This window comes from Leiobunum rupestre, chromosome 4 (genome assembly GCF_980474605.1).
Source record: "Leiobunum rupestre chromosome 4, qqLeiRupe1.1.hap1, whole genome shotgun sequence".
In the NCBI taxonomy this organism is placed as follows: domain Eukaryota; kingdom Metazoa; phylum Arthropoda; class Arachnida; order Opiliones; family Sclerosomatidae; genus Leiobunum; species Leiobunum rupestre.
The window spans coordinates 27,436,812-27,453,708 of NC_143387.1; the positions used below are offsets into that span (position 1 = coordinate 27,436,812).

A 16,897-nucleotide genomic window follows, 5' to 3' on the forward strand; every position below is an offset into this window, starting at 1 on the left:
ATCCTGGTGTGCGTCAGCCATGAGGCAAAACCAATTGCAGAAGTCGAGTCGGCGCTGTCTATCACCGTCATGCAGTCCTTGGTGAAGTGTCGCTCGATAAGGATGAAAATGGTGTCTTTTGAGTGTTCTCCAAACGTAGTTTCGATCCAACCCTAAGTCAGAGCTGGCAGTCCTGACGCTCGCTCGAGGATAGGCGACGAAGTAGGCAAGTATGGTGTTTCCCATGTCGATGTCCTGGAGACCACGACCACGTAACCTCGGATTGATATTACCCCAGTTGTCGAAGTCGCGGACCACTCTAAGAACCGTCGTATGACTTGGTCTGCAATTGGGAAATCTTCGTCTAAATAACTGACTTACTAGAGTAGCATTACGACGACCTTCTCCGTAAAATAATTCTAGCATATGAGCGCGCGCTGATTTCGAGCGTAAAGAGGCATACTGGACAACAATCGGCCAAGCTGAGATAATGTTTTAATTTTGAAATGTAAACGCTTTAAATACTACTCGGACAATTGATATTTCACGTTAAAAAACAACAAAAGAAAAATAAGCGTAATTTTTGGTCTACAAATCTTTGTTTGGTGATCTTACTCGTAACCACGTCGAAATGGAAGACGCGGTCTTTGTCTACTTTGTCTAATTCGGTGTTGAACGTAATAATTTTCTTTAACAATAACTTTTTGCAGATCTGATTATTAACTACATAGCTGAAAGCATAAGTTCCCTAAAATAAATGTACATGTGTGTTGTGATTATGTACGATTGTTTACGTTAAAGGCTATTGCCTGCTAGTACAACTTGTTTTTCCCCCGACCTCCAAACTCAGTGAAAAGTAGGTCTTTTTCAACCGAACCAAAATTATTTTTACACTTTCGACTATGCCCTACAACTTTTCTATTGAAACATTTTGCGTGACACCTACCGGTGAAAAAATTAATTTTCCAAAACGGCACAAAATCGTTGGATTTTTCTGAAATTTACTAACCAAAGCCTTCCATACCTAACAAATAAACCCTGAAAATTTCAGAACCCTAGCATAAATACATTTTGAGAAAAATGGCCTGATCGAGCGATTGAGACACCCTGTATACCCGATCAGCACGAAGGTGTTGGCTAATATGTTGGCCAACAGTTGGCCAGTTGGCTAAGAGTCGGAGTATTTGGCCAACTCTGGGCCAACCAATAGTCCGAACACTTATTTTGGCTTGACAGATATGCCAACTACTTTTCGGCGTTTTGGCCGACGGTGACGTAACAGATGCGCAGTCGAGTTCGCGCAGCTCTTACATGGCGGAACGAAGAAGACGATCGAGGAGAAACGGTTAATGCATGTACGTTATTGTTTCATCGGCGTTGTTGTTCCCGAGGCGTTCTTTGGTCGCCATATTTCACTGTGCGCGCGTGGTTGTTGTTTGGGCACGTTATCGATTTAGTTATTCTACGTGGACGGAATAATCCAGTTTCAAATGAAAAGTAAGCCTTGTTTTAAGGTTTAATAAGATAAAATGGATGAAAGTGACAGTGACCAGGAATTGAGTGAGAGGCAAATGTATAGAATTAAAAGGGCATATTTAGGTAATGTTGTAGAACAGGTAGCTGAAGCTAGGCCTTTGTCCAAAGATGTTGCTATTCACGTACCAGATATGCCTCGCCCAGATGCAACTATTAGCGGTGTAAACCTAAGGCAAAATCCTGTCTTTGTGGAAAATATTCCCATGTGTAATTTAATTAGTGACGCGAGTGAAGACGGTGGGGAAACTGAATTAAATATTTCTGACTCAAGCGTATTTAGTTCTGACAGTTCTCTAGAAAATGATCAGGAATGTTTAAATATTCAATCTGATATAAGGAAATGGGCTCTTGATCACAATGTGACTTTCTCTAGTTTGAATGACTTATTAGGTATCCTTACTAAACACGGTCTGGATTTACCTAAAGATGGAAGAACCCTTTTGAATACTCAAAGACAAACCGAAGTAAAATTAATCAGTGGTGGGGAATACTACCACATCGGTTTCGAAAATGGATTGAACCAGCATTTAGAAAGTTATCCTGAATATGAAGAAGACATATCATTTGCGATTAATATTGATGGGTTGCCGCTACACAAAAGCTCGGGCAAGAGTTTTTGGCCAATTTTGGTATGCGTGTTTAGTTTCGCAAATGGTATGATTGGAAAGCCTTTTCCAGTAGGAATATTTTTCGGAGAATCTAAACCCTTATCACTTAAAGAATATTTAGGGCCTGTCATTAATGAGCTCCAAGAACTACATCGAAGTGGCTTTGTCTTCCAAGGCAGAACTTATAAATGTTCGTTAAACGGTCCATTTATAATGGATACACCCGCTAAGGCGTTGGTTAAAAATACAAAAGGCCATACTGGATTTTCATCTTGTGATAAATGCCTAGTCCACGGAGAACGTCCTGAAAATACAACAATATTTTTGGACCTAAATTGCTCTTTAAGAACCCATGAGTCCTTCTTAAACCAGGAGGACGATGAATATCATTTGGCTGGTGAAAACTCCCCTTTGCTAGAATTAGAAATAGACATTGTAAAACAATTCCCGCATGATTATATGCATCTAATTTGTCTTGGAGTTGTGAAAAGGATGATGCTTTGCTGGGTGAAAAAAGGAACATTCAATGTTAAAATGAGTGCACAAGCAATAATCTCTGTTTCGCAAAATCTAGGTAGTTACGTTAAATACATTCCAATGGAATTTGCACGAAAGCCTAGGTCTTTGAAATATTTGGAAAGATGGAAAGCAACTGAGTATCGTCAATTTTTGCTTTACACCGGAGTAATTGCTATCACTGGTAACCAAAACTTAGATGTTGTAAAGCACTTTCTATTACTGCATTGCGCTACCTCCATCTTAGCTAACCCAGAACTTTGTTACGATTTCTCTGACTGCGCAAAAGACCTAATAAAGAGCTTCATAACATTATCGTCTCAATTATATGGGCAAAACTTTGTTGTAATGAATGTTCATGCCTTGAGCCACATAGTCAATGACGTTAAACTGTTTGGGCCACTAGATTCTTTCAGCGCGTTTCCCTTCGAAAACTACTTACAATTTTTAAAAAAGAAACTCCGAGCCAGTAATAAGCCACTCCAACAGTTAATTAGGCGGTTGAGTGAATGTCCAAGTTTAACTAAAGATATACCACGTTTGAAAAAAATAGTACTAAAGGGTGAACTGAAATGTTGTGATAAAAATGCACCTCGAAACTCTACGTGCTACCAAAAAGCAGTTACCCCAAAGTTCACAGTTACAACCAAAGATGGAAATCAATGTTTCCAATTAGAATCAAAAGAATGCATTATTGTAAAAGCTATATTTACGTATCCAGGAAATAAGGCTGATGTTTTTGTGTGTTGCAATACAATTAGTTTTTCGGAAAATGTATACACGTATCCGCTAAATTCTTCCGAGTTGGGAATTTTCGAAGGAAAAGCATCTCATGATACGCAAATATTTTCCCTCCTAAGTTTAAAGAAAAAGTGTATTCTAATTCCCAATGTCGGAAAAGGGACATTCTATGTATTCCCTTTGCTTCATTTAGCCTAATTGGTTAGTGTCTAAAATGTTTCTTTTCTTGCAGCTAATTGTGAAGTTTTTAACTAATTTAAGGTTAACATTTTTCAGATGAACATGTATGCTGTAATTTGTTTTTTAGAGGAGGATGTAGTACAAGTGGTCCCACTTAGTTGGTGCTCTGATAATAAATGCGCTTGGCCTGATGCAACTGGGAAATATGACATGAATAAGCTTATAAGAGAATGTAGACCTGCACCTTCAGATTGGAAATTCTATAAAATAAGAATTTTATACACAACATGTATATTGCAAGATTTTAGTAATAGCTAAAAAACTCGCCTAATTGATTTGTTTTTAAGGCTCGTATGACAAGGCAAGAGAAAAATTAAACAGGGCAGAAGTGACTTCAGATATGTGCAGTGAAACTGAATTTGGGCGTGGAAAACGACAAAAAAGGAAATATATAACTTCTTCGAGTGACGAAATGCTTTCTGATCCAGCTGGTAGGTTCTAGTAATGCTAATTTGAAAGGTGTAAATTAAGAATAGACCATTTATAATAAGATTTTATTCGAGAGTTTTAGTAACAGTTGAATAGGTTGTTAATTTTCTTGGGACGTAACGTCATTGCCCACATAAGATTTTAAAATTGTGTTTGTAACTTGTGGGTATAGGCGGAATTTAAAAAAATAAACAAATATATTTGTTTATTTTTTTAAATTTTTCGTTTTATGTATCCCATTTATGAATATTAATAGAATTAAGAATGTTTTTCATTTGTGTGTCCCATACTCCTATATTTGATAAAATTCCCATAATGTACATTAAGTTTAATCAAAAATCCCCAATTAATAAAAAGCCTTTAATACACTTAATTAGCCCCTACGATACTTGGTATGTCATGCGGGGTATGGTTAAAAAGCCCCAGAAAAATCCCAGACGATGGATATAATTTTAAACTTCTAAATATTAAAATTAAATTAAAAAACCCATAAAACTGAAAAGTTTATTTAAAAACCATAATTTAGCGAATCTATTCTATCAGAAGAAAATAGGGGGAAGTACGCTTCTAGTCAGCTTTGGAAAGGCGTCACTTTTCACGAATTTTCGCGCCAAAACGGTTTGGCGGGAAATCGCGGATGAATACATCGTTTAAAAAATCAATTTTTCTTAAATTGAACAATTGTGACATATTGTCCTTCTCATTCTCTGCTAATTGAGCTAAGGCGTATTTGCTTTCGTCGTTTATAGCCGAGTTGAATCAAAACAAAAGTGTAACTACTTTTTCAGTTTGGTTTATTACGCGTAAAAAGGCATTTTCGTGGGTCACACGACGACTTCTATGGCTCAAAGCTACAGATACGTACTTCCCCTATTTTCTTCTGATTCTATTCATTGTCCCACCTTAGTGTTACTTTCCCCCTGTAGACAATCCGGCGCCCAGAAAAATAGACAATAAACCCAGAAGGGCAGATTGCACCATGAGTCGACAGTTCCAACAGGAAAGAGCGTCCGAACTTCCCCCCCTTTTCCGTGCAAACTATGTAGCGGCCGACCTAACCCCTGCCTTACAGTGTAAAAGGTCATATTCGGCTCTGGAAAAATCCCCAAAACTTAGTTGCCAAGGACGAAAAATAGAAAGTCATCCAAAGGGGTAGAAACAAAGACCCCTCCGATATAATAACCACGCCTTCCAAACCCCGAGAAAGTATAACCGCAAGTAAAAACCACTACCAAGCCTACACTTCCGACACCCGACTTTTCAACCCCCCCTTGACGGAAGAACAACAAAACCAGAGAACGCAAAGGAAACAGCAAGAGATTCTAACAGGAAGAGTTCCGGGACAGAATCGGAACTAGAAGAGATCCCCAAACCAGTCCGGGCTTAGGCCGCGATATCCCAAGAACGTAGTCCCCGATGTCCCATTAAAAGATGCATAATGCACAACCCAAAAGAGGCGAAATGCCCATCGCGTTTAATTTCAAATGAATCCCAAAATCCAAGAACGTTTTTTCCCGTGATGGAAAAACTATCAGCAGATCAAGTCAACTAAAGGCACCCCCATTGAATTGGGAATAATACTGCTAGAATCACAATTACCATTTCGGTTGCCATGGTTACGCGGGACCTGTTCTGAGAAGACAGTACGATATTCATCTTTATAATTGGGCGGTAGCGCCATCTATATTTTGTAAAGTTATATGATTCGCGCAAAAATTCAATTGCAATATAGTTGCCACCACTAGAGACAGATGCCGCCACGGTTGAACGATATAGTTTAAAAAGTCTCCATATTGAACGAAATTGGTCCCGCGCTAGCCAGAATTATTTGTACCTCTATTTATTCCCAACTCAATGGGCACCCCTCCCAATCCACTTGTCGTCGAAGTATCATACGCGTGTGCGTGTGTCTTGCGTAACCCGGAATCCCGTCAATCGAAGAGCAGCCACGAAGAACCAGATATTCGAGACACCAAGAAAAAGAGCCAGCGAAAAGAAGACAAAATCCCATGACAGCGAAACCGTAACGTTGAAAATTTCCTTGAAAACCCCCCCATAACTGTTCCCTAAGACGCGAAAACTACGTTTAAGAATATACGCTAATGTGCTATATGTGCGACGCTACATCGCTTGTCCGTCCGCTTTTCTGGCTCCCGTACATTTTACGCGTGCCGCGGGACTCTCGACGTAGCGTGTGTTAGTTTTTCGAGACTTACTGCCAGTTTCTTCTTGCAATTGTTAATTTTCGCGTTAGTCTCCAGTACTACTTTCTTTTGCTTGCCATATTTTCGGTTCCGCTAGTAAAGCAAGTCATGTGCACTCTCAAGCAGGGCCGTAACCAGGGGGGGGGGGGGGGGGTCGGGCCGTGCCCACCCTGGACCGTATGGTTGTATGTACAATTTTTTATTTTTTTTTTATTTGTTTCCATTGCGTGCCCACCCTGAAATCAAATCCTGGTTACGGTGCTGCTCTCAAGTAGCGGTTATGTCTTCCCAGCTCACTCTATTGCCTTGTTCTCAGTGCGGGAAGTCGTTCAAAAGTCTAAACGGTCATTATGGTCGATCTACCACGTGCTCTAACCCTCCGCTGAGGCTCGGGTCGCTTCGTCTTCGTCGCCTTCCGAGGATATCGGGGTTGGTGCCCTAGTCACCGTCCTTGCTGAACTAAAGTTATCCCGCCGCATTATTCGTCGTATCCCTAAGGGTGCCAGACACGTTGCAGCCTCGGCTCTATCGACCATTATTAACAACGTCGTGCAGAATAATTCGGCGCAGTCTTGGAAGGCTTTGCTCCGGCGTGTTTTCAGGTTCCCTTCGTTTCAGAGGGTACACCTGTCTCCTTAGCAACCTCGGTTAAGCGTAACATCATGGGTTTTCAGGACGGTCTCGTTCTCCCTTCCGTTTCGCGCAAGTCCTCGGGCCGTCGTACGGTTCGTTCGCAACAAAGGGACATCGGTAAGATCGTTGAAGCTAAGCTCGCCGACGGGGACGTTTCCGGTGCCGTTCGCGTCGTCTGTTCGGAAGACTCTTTCGCTCCCATTGATTCCGCTACCTGTGACATTTTAAAAGCCAAGCATCCCTCTGGTGCTGATCACCAAGATAATCAGTTTGAAGCGGTTGACTTGTCTCTCCCTAGCTTCATCGCTTCGGAATCCAATGTCCGTACTGCCGTTTGATCCTTCCCGCCTGGTTCGGCGAGCGGGTTGGATTGCCTCAGCCCTCAGCACCTCAAGGATTTACTTGGGGCTGATGCGGGGGTTGCGGGTGACTCCCTACTCAAGGCCATCACCAAACTATGCAACCTGATGTTCTCCGGCCTCGTTCCACCGGAAATCTGTCCAGTCCTTTATGGCGCTTCCCTATGCGCCCTTAAGAAGAAAGATGGCGGAATCCGGCCGATTGCTGTGGGTAGTACCATTCGCCTCATTGTCACCAAATTGGGATGCGCGCACTTAATGCCGACCCTTGGCCCCTTTCTTCGCCCGACGCAGCTTGGTTTCGGTACCCGTGGGGGAGCAGAAGCCGCAGCCCACGCCGCTCGCCAATATGTTAATCACCCTCACCAGAACGCGATAGTCTTACTTAAAATCGACTTCCTAAATGCTTTCAACATGGTTCGTCGCGATCGCCTCTAGGAACGCGTGTACAACGAGTTTCCCGATTTGTACTTGTTTCTTCGCCAATGCTACAAAACTCCTTCGCATCTCTCCTACGGCGAATCTTTAATCCCTTCGGAGCGTGGGGTTCAGCAAGGTGACCCCATAGAAATCTCATAGGTCACTAGAATGCTGCCGTGTAACTGGCAAATGGGCCAAACGCCGATGCAGACGATAGCCAGATCTCATCCAATCAGAGCTCAAAGAGTGGTTCTGCCACGAATTTAATGTCACCAGAGAGAATGACTTCACCTATCTCCCGCTATAGTAGCGGAACCAAGGAGGATTATTATCCTCCTTGGCGGAACCACTCTACGGCCTCTCATTGGCTGAAAGTTCAAGGCGAACTGGCGTCAAGCTCGGCCGTAGGCGGCAGCATTCTAGTTACCTATGAGATTTCTATGGGTGACCCATTGGGACCAGCACTATTTTGCCTCCTAGTCCAGCGCGTGGCATCCAGTATGAGGTCGGAATTAAATATCTGGTACCTAGACGATTCTTCGCTGGGCGGAAGCCCAGAAGTAGTTCTTAATGACTTAATCCTTCTAGAAGAGCTTTCACTCGATGCCGGCCTGTCATTGAACCCGTCAAAATGTGAGCTTCTCGTCCTCCATTCGGGCGATCACGACGATGATCACTTTCGATCCGCGTTTGACTTGGCAGCTCCTGGTATTACGGTCGTCGACCGTAACCGCTACATACTTCTGGGAGCGCCACTTTCGGACGAGGCGATTTCTGCCTGTCTTGCCTAGAAAACCAACCCTCTATCGGTCATGGCTAGAAACCTCCAACAGGTGTCGGCTCATCATGGGTTCTTCCTGCTTAAGAACTCCTTGGCTATACCGAAGCGCTCCTACCTACTGCGTAGTGCTCCGGTGTGGCGAGGCGCCTACGATCTTCACTATTTCGATGAGACCCTCCGGGTTGCTCTTCAAGAAGTTACCAATATTTTAATGGATGAAGGTCCATGGGTGCAGTCGTCACTTCCCATATCCAAAGGAGGCCTGGGCATTCGTCACGCGTCCCAGCTCGCCCTGCCTGCCTTTCTTTCATCGCAGTCCAGCGCGGCTCTTCAGCAATGAGAGCTTCTCTCGGAATCCACTTTCCCCCCTCAAGATCACTGGCGGCACCAGAGCGCTTGGGAAACACCTTTTTTCGACTTGAACACCAAGCTATTGTCTGAAGGAGCTTCGTCAGATCGTGATAAAGCGCGTCTTCTCACAGTTTCTTCGGCTGAGTCCGGTGCGTGGCTAAATGTTCTTCCGTCTCCTTCTCTTGGAACCCATCTCTCTGATGATTCCTTTCGCGTAGCCGTCGGCCTTCGGTTGGGAGCTACAATTTGTGTGCCGCACTCCTGCGTTTGTGGTAGCGTGGTTGATTCCTTCGGTTCTCATGGCCTCAGCTGCAAAAAGAGTTCGGGCCCTTCGCTCCCGCCACGGTGCCGTCAACGATATTTTGAAACGGGCACTCGCGTCCGCGGGTGTTCCATCTATTTTGGAGCCGTCTGGCCTGTCTCGGGACGACGGAAAACGGCCAGATGGTTTGTCTTTAATCCCGTGGACCGGAGGGAAATCCTTGGTATGGGATTTCACATGTACCGATCCTCTCGCTCCTTCGTATTTGAGTTCTCCTTCAACAGCCCCTCTCTGGGCCGCTACCCAGGCTGTAACGAAGAAGAACTCCAAATACTCGGCGCTTGCGCACCGCTATATGTTTAAACCGGTGGCCATTGAAACCCTTGGCTCCTTCGGCCGCGAGGGTTTGGCGCTGATCCACGCCATAGGCCGTAGGATTCGTTCCGTCACTGGTGAACCGCGCTCCGTTTTATACTTGATCCAGCGCATCGCGGTCGCCGTTCAACGCGGTAATGCCGTTTGGGTGTTGCACACCTTCCCGCCGGGTGCTTCCCTGGAAGACTATTTGGTCCACCTCTAGTTTCTTTTTCCTTTCTTTTTGTAAATTTCAATTTATATAATAAAGTACAATAGGATGAAAAAAAAATATATAACCATTGAGTGCCCGTTGGTGTCGGTACGTTTCTCCGATTGAAGATTTACGACGTTTTCCTAGAATATTCCCGGTGTGTCGGCGGGCATTTAGCGTGGCATCTTCTGTAGCTGCGCGAAAGAATTTCCAAATGTCAACCAAATGTGATGTGATATTTGAGAACGGCGAGGGACAGAAGAATGGAGAACCGTTAAGATCTATCTAGACACTCTTTTTCGCGCCTTCATTTTACCCCTCTTACTTGCCTCCCGCTCGTCGGCCTTTTGCCTCTGCCCTCAGCGGGGAGTCTAGCATCCACTCTTTGGGTATCCGTAATGGAGGATGGGGCTGAAAGGGGGAAAATTAAACATGGACGCGCCCAGAAAATAACGCGAAAAACAGTGTATGAACTGCAACGCTTTTGAGGGGTAATGTTTGTTAGCGCGGGTCATCTATTTCGTTTCCCAAAATGGGCTGACCTTTCGACCTTGACGTCATATCACGCGAACGTTGCGTATAACCGAAATCCCGAAGTGCAATGCACGACACTGTGTCAAGCCTCAGATCTTCAGACGGCGGCGGCACGGCGCGCAGACAGGGTATTCTAGTTACGAAGGACAGCTTGGTATAAAACAAAGACTATATAAGCTATAGTATTTGGTATAAAAGAACGGGGTGGGGGCGCCAGTCTTTAAATTTGAGTTTCCGCTAAAAATCAAATTTAAGTTTCCGCTAACAAATTAAATTTAAGTTTCCACTTAAAAAATTTTGTAGCTATAATCCACAAGTTGCCCTCTTTCGAAAAAAATAATAATAAAAGAAAAGATCCTACGTCAGCCGGGAGTAGTGGCGTACTCCTGTAATCCCAAGCGTCTGGGAGGCAGAGTTTGTGGATGGCCGTGTGAGGACGACCACCAATCCCCCAACGGGTGGTCGGGATACTTCCGTCGCGGGTGTCCCCACCCATCCCCCCGTTGGCGTGGCCGTTACACATATCTCATCCTGATTAATCAGTTATTGTGTGCGGGTGTCTAAGGCCTTGGGTCGACACCGGTGTGTGGATGTCAAAAAAAAAGGTGGCGGAGGCTATTTAATCCATAGAAATCTCATAGGTAACTAGAATGCTGCCGTGTAACTGGCAAATGAGCCAAACGCCGTGGCAGACGATAGCCAGATCTCAGCCAATCAGAGCTCAAAGAGTGGTTCTGCCAAGAATTTAATGTCACCAGAGAGAATTACGTCACCTATCTCCCGCACTCTACGGCCTCTCATTGGCTGAAGGTTCAAGGCGAACTGGCGTCAAGCTCGGCCGTAGGCGGCAGCATTCTGGTTACCTATGAGATTTAAATATTTAATTTTGCCAAGTATGCAAAAGTTAGTGGTTAAAAACGTTTTCACTATGGTTTAAATTATTTATCGGAAATTAATAATAAGGATATGTAGTAGGTGGGGTTTATATATACACCCATGATGATATAAAAGTCTTAATAGGTTTTTAATTAAAAAAATCATTTCCGCCTAAAAACAAATTGTAGTCCTTTATACTATCTATTTACCCCACTCAAAACCCCAACTTTTTACCTTTGGTCCCGTAAGTATCCTTAAATGGATCAATTTTCCGATTCATTTTTTTAAACATCATTTCCGCCCAAAAAAACGTTTTTAGAAAAAAAAAATCAAAAAACATTTCCGTCAAAAACAAAATTGCATCGTGTTCAACACTGAATTCTGCATACTATGGCGCAAAAAAAAAATAAGATAACCTGCAGTACCTATTGTAAAATTTTGTCGTTTTTAACCAAGGGGAGCGCATTCCTTTTGAGAAAACTCGCTAGCTCTCTTTCTACCGCGCGAGTGACGTAGCTGGTTGATGGTTTTCCCGTAGACACGGAGAGTAGGGTGTCTTATAAGTATCATGTAGTTTGTCTGTCATGGGTAAAAAAAATCTGTGCAAAAATGTGGTGAAATTGCATAATCTTGGGAGAATGTGAAAGAATATAAATAACGTTGGAATTATTTTTGGGTTTTTCAATTATTGTGGTCGGACGTGGTCAGAAAAAAGAACTATATTTTTTAATAAATATTTATTGAAATAAATAGGAATATTTTAATATTGAAAAGGCACATTTTTAAATTCATTAACAAAGGATTATATTGTTCCGTTTAAATCTGTCAACTGAACAGCTTATTTTTAAAACTTAACTACTTAATTTTTTAGTTTTCTTATCTTTTTTCCTGTTTTGGGCCTCAGTAATACTTTTTGAATTTAAATATTTAATTCTAGTTCTCATTTTTAAATAACAAAAAACAATCTTTCTTGGATATTTTGAAAATAATGGCATACGTTCATTTGTTAGGTTATTGATAAAAATTTAAATCTTAATTTCCTTTCCAACTTTACCTTAAAAGTTAAAACTATCACTTTTACAATTTCACTATTAATTTATAATAATATTAGGCCTAGGCCCTATGCTATAAGCTTATAAAAGTTCGGGGTTTAATGTCAGCTAATACTGGAAGTTTTAATAATTTAGATAATATAATACTTACAGAAATTTATATTAAGTGCCAAAAACAAGTGTAAAATTGAAGGGAAAACGACCGCACGTATTTATTTTCTATACCGCATTTTTTCTGGTTTCTTTTATTAGGAATTCGACTGATTACTCTAGTCTCTCCTCTCTTCGCGCTCTACTACCCTCCCCGCGGCTTGTTTCTGGTTTCCTGTCAACCAGCGACGTCACTGAAGGTGGGCCGGTAGTTGCCAAGAACCCCAACGTACCCGCTGAAGCGCTTCTCTACAGACCCCGACGAAAGAGCTAACCTTATTATACGCAGTATTTTACCAACCTTGGTTTTTAACTAGGTTTACTAAGCTTTTATATTAGCTGAAATGTAACTGTTCAATTAGTCCAAGAGGTATCATGGATGGGCTTTTAGTAGGCATGTGCGAGCCTTGATTTTTGGGTTTCGAGTATTAAAAATTTCACTTTTCGAGTATCGAGCCGAGCTTTCGAGCTTTTAGGCATAGTTTAAAAAGAGTTTCGAGTACTTGAATAATTACTAAGACCTAGCTTTATAAAGGGAGTTTCGAGTACTCAGTGATAGATTTAGCTTAAAAAGGCTCTGAATAATTGGGTTTATTAAGTAAAACATTTTTCAAAAATAAGCTATATTTATTCATTACTGCCAGAGCTTTTACGTTTATTTGAAGCCATATTTGAGAAGTCTAAATTAATAACTGGCCATACAAGGGATTACAACAATAAAATAGTGGACTGATGAACCACCAAAAAACTAACAATAAACAGCTAGGGCACTATACGTTATGTAACTTACGGTTTTAGTTTCATTTTCTACATTTAAAATTGCTGACCAATCAGAAACAACTAGGACTTGTACCTCACCCAATAAGAAATCTTTAGGCGGGACTATATATTTTTTTTGTAACTTTTCCCGCCATTTTTACAAGCTCCCGAGTAGTGCCTTGGTAAGAATAATAGAGTACTCGAAATTTAAGCCTAGGCCTCGATTTGAGGCTCGAAACTTTTCAAAAAATGATTTTCGAGCTTCGAGCCGAGTACTCGCACATGCCTAGCTTTTAGTTAGCACATTGAAATTTGCCACCTTATTTGCATGGGAACGGTTACCCCCTTCTCTTTACCATATTAAACTTTTTCTGGCACTAACTGAAAATAGCAAATCTGTAACTATTACTCAACAATGAAAACTGTCTTAAAATTTAATAAAAGAAAAATTAAAGATTCTTAATATAGCTATACAAAAAAATTATTTTGTTTATTTTTTTTGTTAAAAAGACAACGTGTAGGCTAGAAAAAGTTCTAGGACCCAACTTGAAGCCAAGAAAATCTTTTAGCCGACACGTTGTCTTTTTAATTGCCATGAAAAAATTCTTATTTATAGGAAATAATTACATTTTGGCTATAAAGACTTCTCACAGACTGAGTTGAAATTACTTTTAGTATGCGCAAATACAATATACATACTTTTAAAATAAAGATTAAAAATAAATGTAATTTAAAATTAGTTACACTTAAAGAGTTACGGAATGATTAAAATCTGGTAAGATTTTTTTATGAATTTGTGTTATTGGGTTAAAAATAAAATATTTAGATAATCTTTGAAGCATCTACTTCCTCTAGATCTTTGTACGTTGCGGAATCTGGAAATAATTCACTAGAACGGTCATCTAAATAGTTTATAAAAGCTTTCATTCCATCTATCAGCGTATTTCTTTTCCTGCGTGACATATTCATTCGGACCAAATAATCAGGAAGCAAAACTGGGAGTGATAAAACGCATTTTAGCCAACAAAATACTGAGTCAATTTTTTTTCTAGTCACCTTACCAAATAAACGTAACAGATGTTGGGCTCCATAAATGATTGAAGGTGCTACCGGTTTAACTTCATAAACTGATTGAGGAAGCATTTGCCAAGATAAAACGTCATTTAAAATCCCAGAAGGGTCACGAATTGACGAGCTTATACCACCTCTTTTACTACACGTGTTAATTGTCCCAGTTTGCAAAGTAGAGTCTGAATGGGTTGAAGATGCTGATGAACTAATGCTTAAACTGGGAAAATTGAGATTTGCAGGGGGAGAATCTGTATTTAAATGAGACACACTGGTTGCATTTGACATATGGGTGGTGTTCGCTAGAATGCAGACAACAATAAGTTAGATAAGGAATACGTAAAAGCCTCAAAATTACTTTGAATTGACTGATTTCCAGTTGCAGATTTTGTGGGAACAGATGGTGACATGGGACGAGTTCCTAAATCTGAGATACTGTCATCATTTGAGTTTGGATCTTGTTTAGCTAAATTACACGTTTCTGATCTTGACTTGTCACCAGAATTATTTTGCTTGTGTTTGTCGGATGACCTTAGCACTCTTTTAGAAGACTGTCCATCCTCAACTATAAGTACATTTTCTGATTATCAGAAATGGAAAAAACAAACATAATGAGCGTTTAAATGAAAAACTTACTAGAGCTACAAGGACTTTGCCTATCACGAAGTGAGTGACGTGAAGAAAATCTTGTTCTGCTGGACACGTTGTTATTAACTGCCAAATTTTGGCTGCTGTTATTTAATTGATTATTGGGCAGTCCATCATTTGAACTCAATGCTGAAATCCCATTATTCATATTACGATTTAAATTGCGATGGTTAAACGTCCTGAAACAAAAATAAGTTCTAGAGCATGCAGAAAAGATTTATGTGATAAGAGAAGTAGAAGTAGCTAACCCATGATTATGGGCTCTCAAGGATTGAGAAGAAATAGATGGTGTTGGAGCATGATTACTCTGACCATTATTAAATATGGTATTTGAAAATGAAGGAGAGGAAGGTTGTGACTGAAGGCTGCTTCCAGTTGTAATGGGAGGAGGGGAAAGAGGTTGAAAACTGTGCCACGGTATGGAGTCTTCTCCAGGAGTACGAGATCTTTTAGTTTCTCCATTTCTTTCTTCAGGGTCACTGAGAAAGAAATTTTTTATATATTAAATATAAAAATAATTTTATTAAACACACTTACTCTTTTACGGGAGGTATGAAGGGAAGAGAAGGTATTGGACTAGGAGTTGAATTAACTACTAAATTATTAATAGTTTCGTACTGCTGTTTTTCTTCTCGATATAGTAATGTTAATGGTAAGGAGAAATCGAAGAAAATACGTATACCATCAACAAGTTCTTTGCAAAGGTTCAACCTAGATATTACATGTTGATAATGAGCAATAAAAAAATAAATTATGTGAATGTTCAAGTTAATAACGTACTTTGTTTCAACATCAGATGAATGGGATAAATTCCCTCTCTGATTTTGCCTAGTGCCTTTCATTAATGGCAGAGTATATAACAAACCATATGCTGTTTGTTTTACATAACCTTCTAGTATTCGTATAACATTTGGTTCACAAGGCAAATTAACCAGCTACAAGTCATTTACTTGTCAATTTACAGTGATACACTTAAATTTTATACAAATTACACTACCTTGTTTTTAGCTGTGATAAGGTAACAATCATCCTCTAGTTTTTCTTTGAGATTATTTGTAAGTTTTATTTCAGCAAAAGCGCTTTTCACAACCTCTTCATCCTCATTTTCAGTCTCCTCATTGTTATACTCATCATCATCTTCTATTTCTTTGTCATCTTCATTGTTAGAAGACTCCTCTTCAGAGTCATTATCTTCATCAGATTCATAGCAGTTTTTCTTCATAGATTTCTCAAAAAAAGCTGGAAGTTTCTTTCTCTTTTTTCCCTTTCTATATGAGGGGAAGAATTTTGTAAAAAAAAATGTAACAATGGCTTGTTGAAACTTACAAATTTATAGCTGCATCATGAGCTAATTTTCGTTGAAGAATTCTATTTTCTGGGTTATCCTCAAGTACAAAATGTTCCTTTACACACCTATCCCAACTATAATTAAAAGGATTTCATCATTATTATGAATAAAAATTGCAAATAATAAACTAGTACCTGCTGTTCCAGCCCTGAAAATGAACTCTATATTCTGGTATCTTGCGGCCTCTACTATCCCTGCTAACAACCAATTCTAATACCTTTAAATTAAAAAACAATATCCAAAATGGATAATCTCATTAATCTAAACCAGTACAAAGGTTTAAAGAAACATTCAATTTTAAAAATAAATAAGCAAAGGCTTATGAAGAGAAGTGTTTCAGATATTAAATTATAATAACAACTAATATAATTAAATTGGATTAATATTTATACAAACCTTTGATTCGTATAAAACCTTAGCTTTCGTTGGGTCCGGTTCGTAACACAGAACTCTGTCTCCTTCACTAAATTTAAACTTCACACCACGAGTCGAAACCATTCTTCTCGATATCCAACATTTTTCAACACGCAACTGCAAACCGACACCGTAGGCCGTAAAGATCGGGAACTACGCCGTTACTTTCATAGAAAACATTTAACAGGAATAGAATTTGGTTCTATTTATCTTCCGGTAAATCCGGATATATAAACCGGAAGTAACACTGACAAAATCGTAGTGTTTCTATCAGACTTGGAATTAGCGGGAGTCTTGGGGCCAATGGTTCTTAATAAAAATCAGTGGGCTCTTAAAATAAATCATTCGAACGGGGGTTGCGGGCCACCGGGGCTCTCAATTTAATTAAAAAATATTTATTAAACATTTTACGGAAATTTCT

At 40.3% G+C, this 16,897-nt stretch overlaps 2 protein-coding genes across 6 annotated transcripts; one reads left to right on the forward strand and one right to left on the reverse strand.

Annotated features, from left to right (window-relative positions):
- Positions 1–1,246: 1,246 nt before the first annotated feature.
- On the forward strand, positions 1,247–13,479 carry LOC149947338 (uncharacterized). Of its 5 annotated transcripts, XM_090171283.1 has the most exons (5): positions 1,345–1,476; positions 3,500–3,581; positions 3,657–3,849; positions 3,908–4,051; positions 4,976–11,736. In XM_090171283.1, the coding sequence occupies exons 3-5, from the start codon at positions 3,657–3,659 to the stop codon at positions 5,203–5,205; spliced, it is 567 nt and encodes a 188-aa protein (XP_090027409.1). In that variant the 5' UTR covers positions 1,345–1,476; positions 3,500–3,581; the 3' UTR covers positions 5,206–11,736. The 5 variants fall into 5 exon arrangements, with proteins under 5 accessions (XP_090027407.1, XP_090027411.1, XP_090027409.1 ...); XM_090171281.1 differs by lacking the exons at positions 1,345–1,476; positions 3,500–3,581 and adding an exon at positions 1,247–1,334; XM_090171285.1 differs by lacking the exons at positions 1,345–1,476; positions 3,500–3,581; positions 4,976–11,736 and adding exons at positions 1,274–1,334; positions 12,342–13,479.
- A 171-nt stretch (positions 13,480–13,650) lies between these two features.
- On the reverse strand, positions 13,651–16,597 carry msl-3 (male-specific lethal 3). Its single transcript, XM_090171280.1, has 11 exons — positions 16,459–16,597; positions 16,197–16,279; positions 16,041–16,136; positions 15,712–15,982; positions 15,495–15,649; positions 15,252–15,425; positions 14,963–15,193; positions 14,703–14,893; positions 14,425–14,631; positions 14,060–14,368; positions 13,651–13,993 (listed from the first exon to the last, which is right to left on the reverse strand). The coding sequence occupies exons 1-11, from the start codon at positions 16,558–16,560 to the stop codon at positions 13,821–13,823; spliced, it is 1,992 nt and encodes a 663-aa protein (XP_090027406.1). The 5' UTR covers positions 16,561–16,597; the 3' UTR covers positions 13,651–13,820.
- Positions 16,598–16,897: the final 300 nt, after the last annotated feature.

Coding starts and splice junctions, on each gene's coding strand:
- LOC149947338 (XM_090171281.1), top strand. Junction 3,850..3,907: donor AAGAATTTTATACACAACAT/GTATATTGCAAG, acceptor TTTGTTTTTAAG/GCTCGTATGACAAGGCAAGA. Junction 4,052..4,975: donor AATGCTTTCTGATCCAGCTG/GTAGGTTCTAGT, acceptor TTCCCCCTGTAG/ACAATCCGGCGCCCAGAAAA.
- msl-3 (XM_090171280.1), bottom strand. CDS start 16,560: ATGGTTTCGACTCGTGGTGTGAAGTTTAAATTTAGTGAAGGAGACAGA. Junction 15,426..15,494: donor TCATCTGATGTTGAAACAAA/GTACGTTATTAA, acceptor TGTAATATCTAG/GTTGAACCTTTGCAAAGAAC. Junction 15,194..15,251: donor TTCATACCTCCCGTAAAAGA/GTAAGTGTGTTT, acceptor TTTCTTTCTCAG/TGACCCTGAAGAAAGAAATG.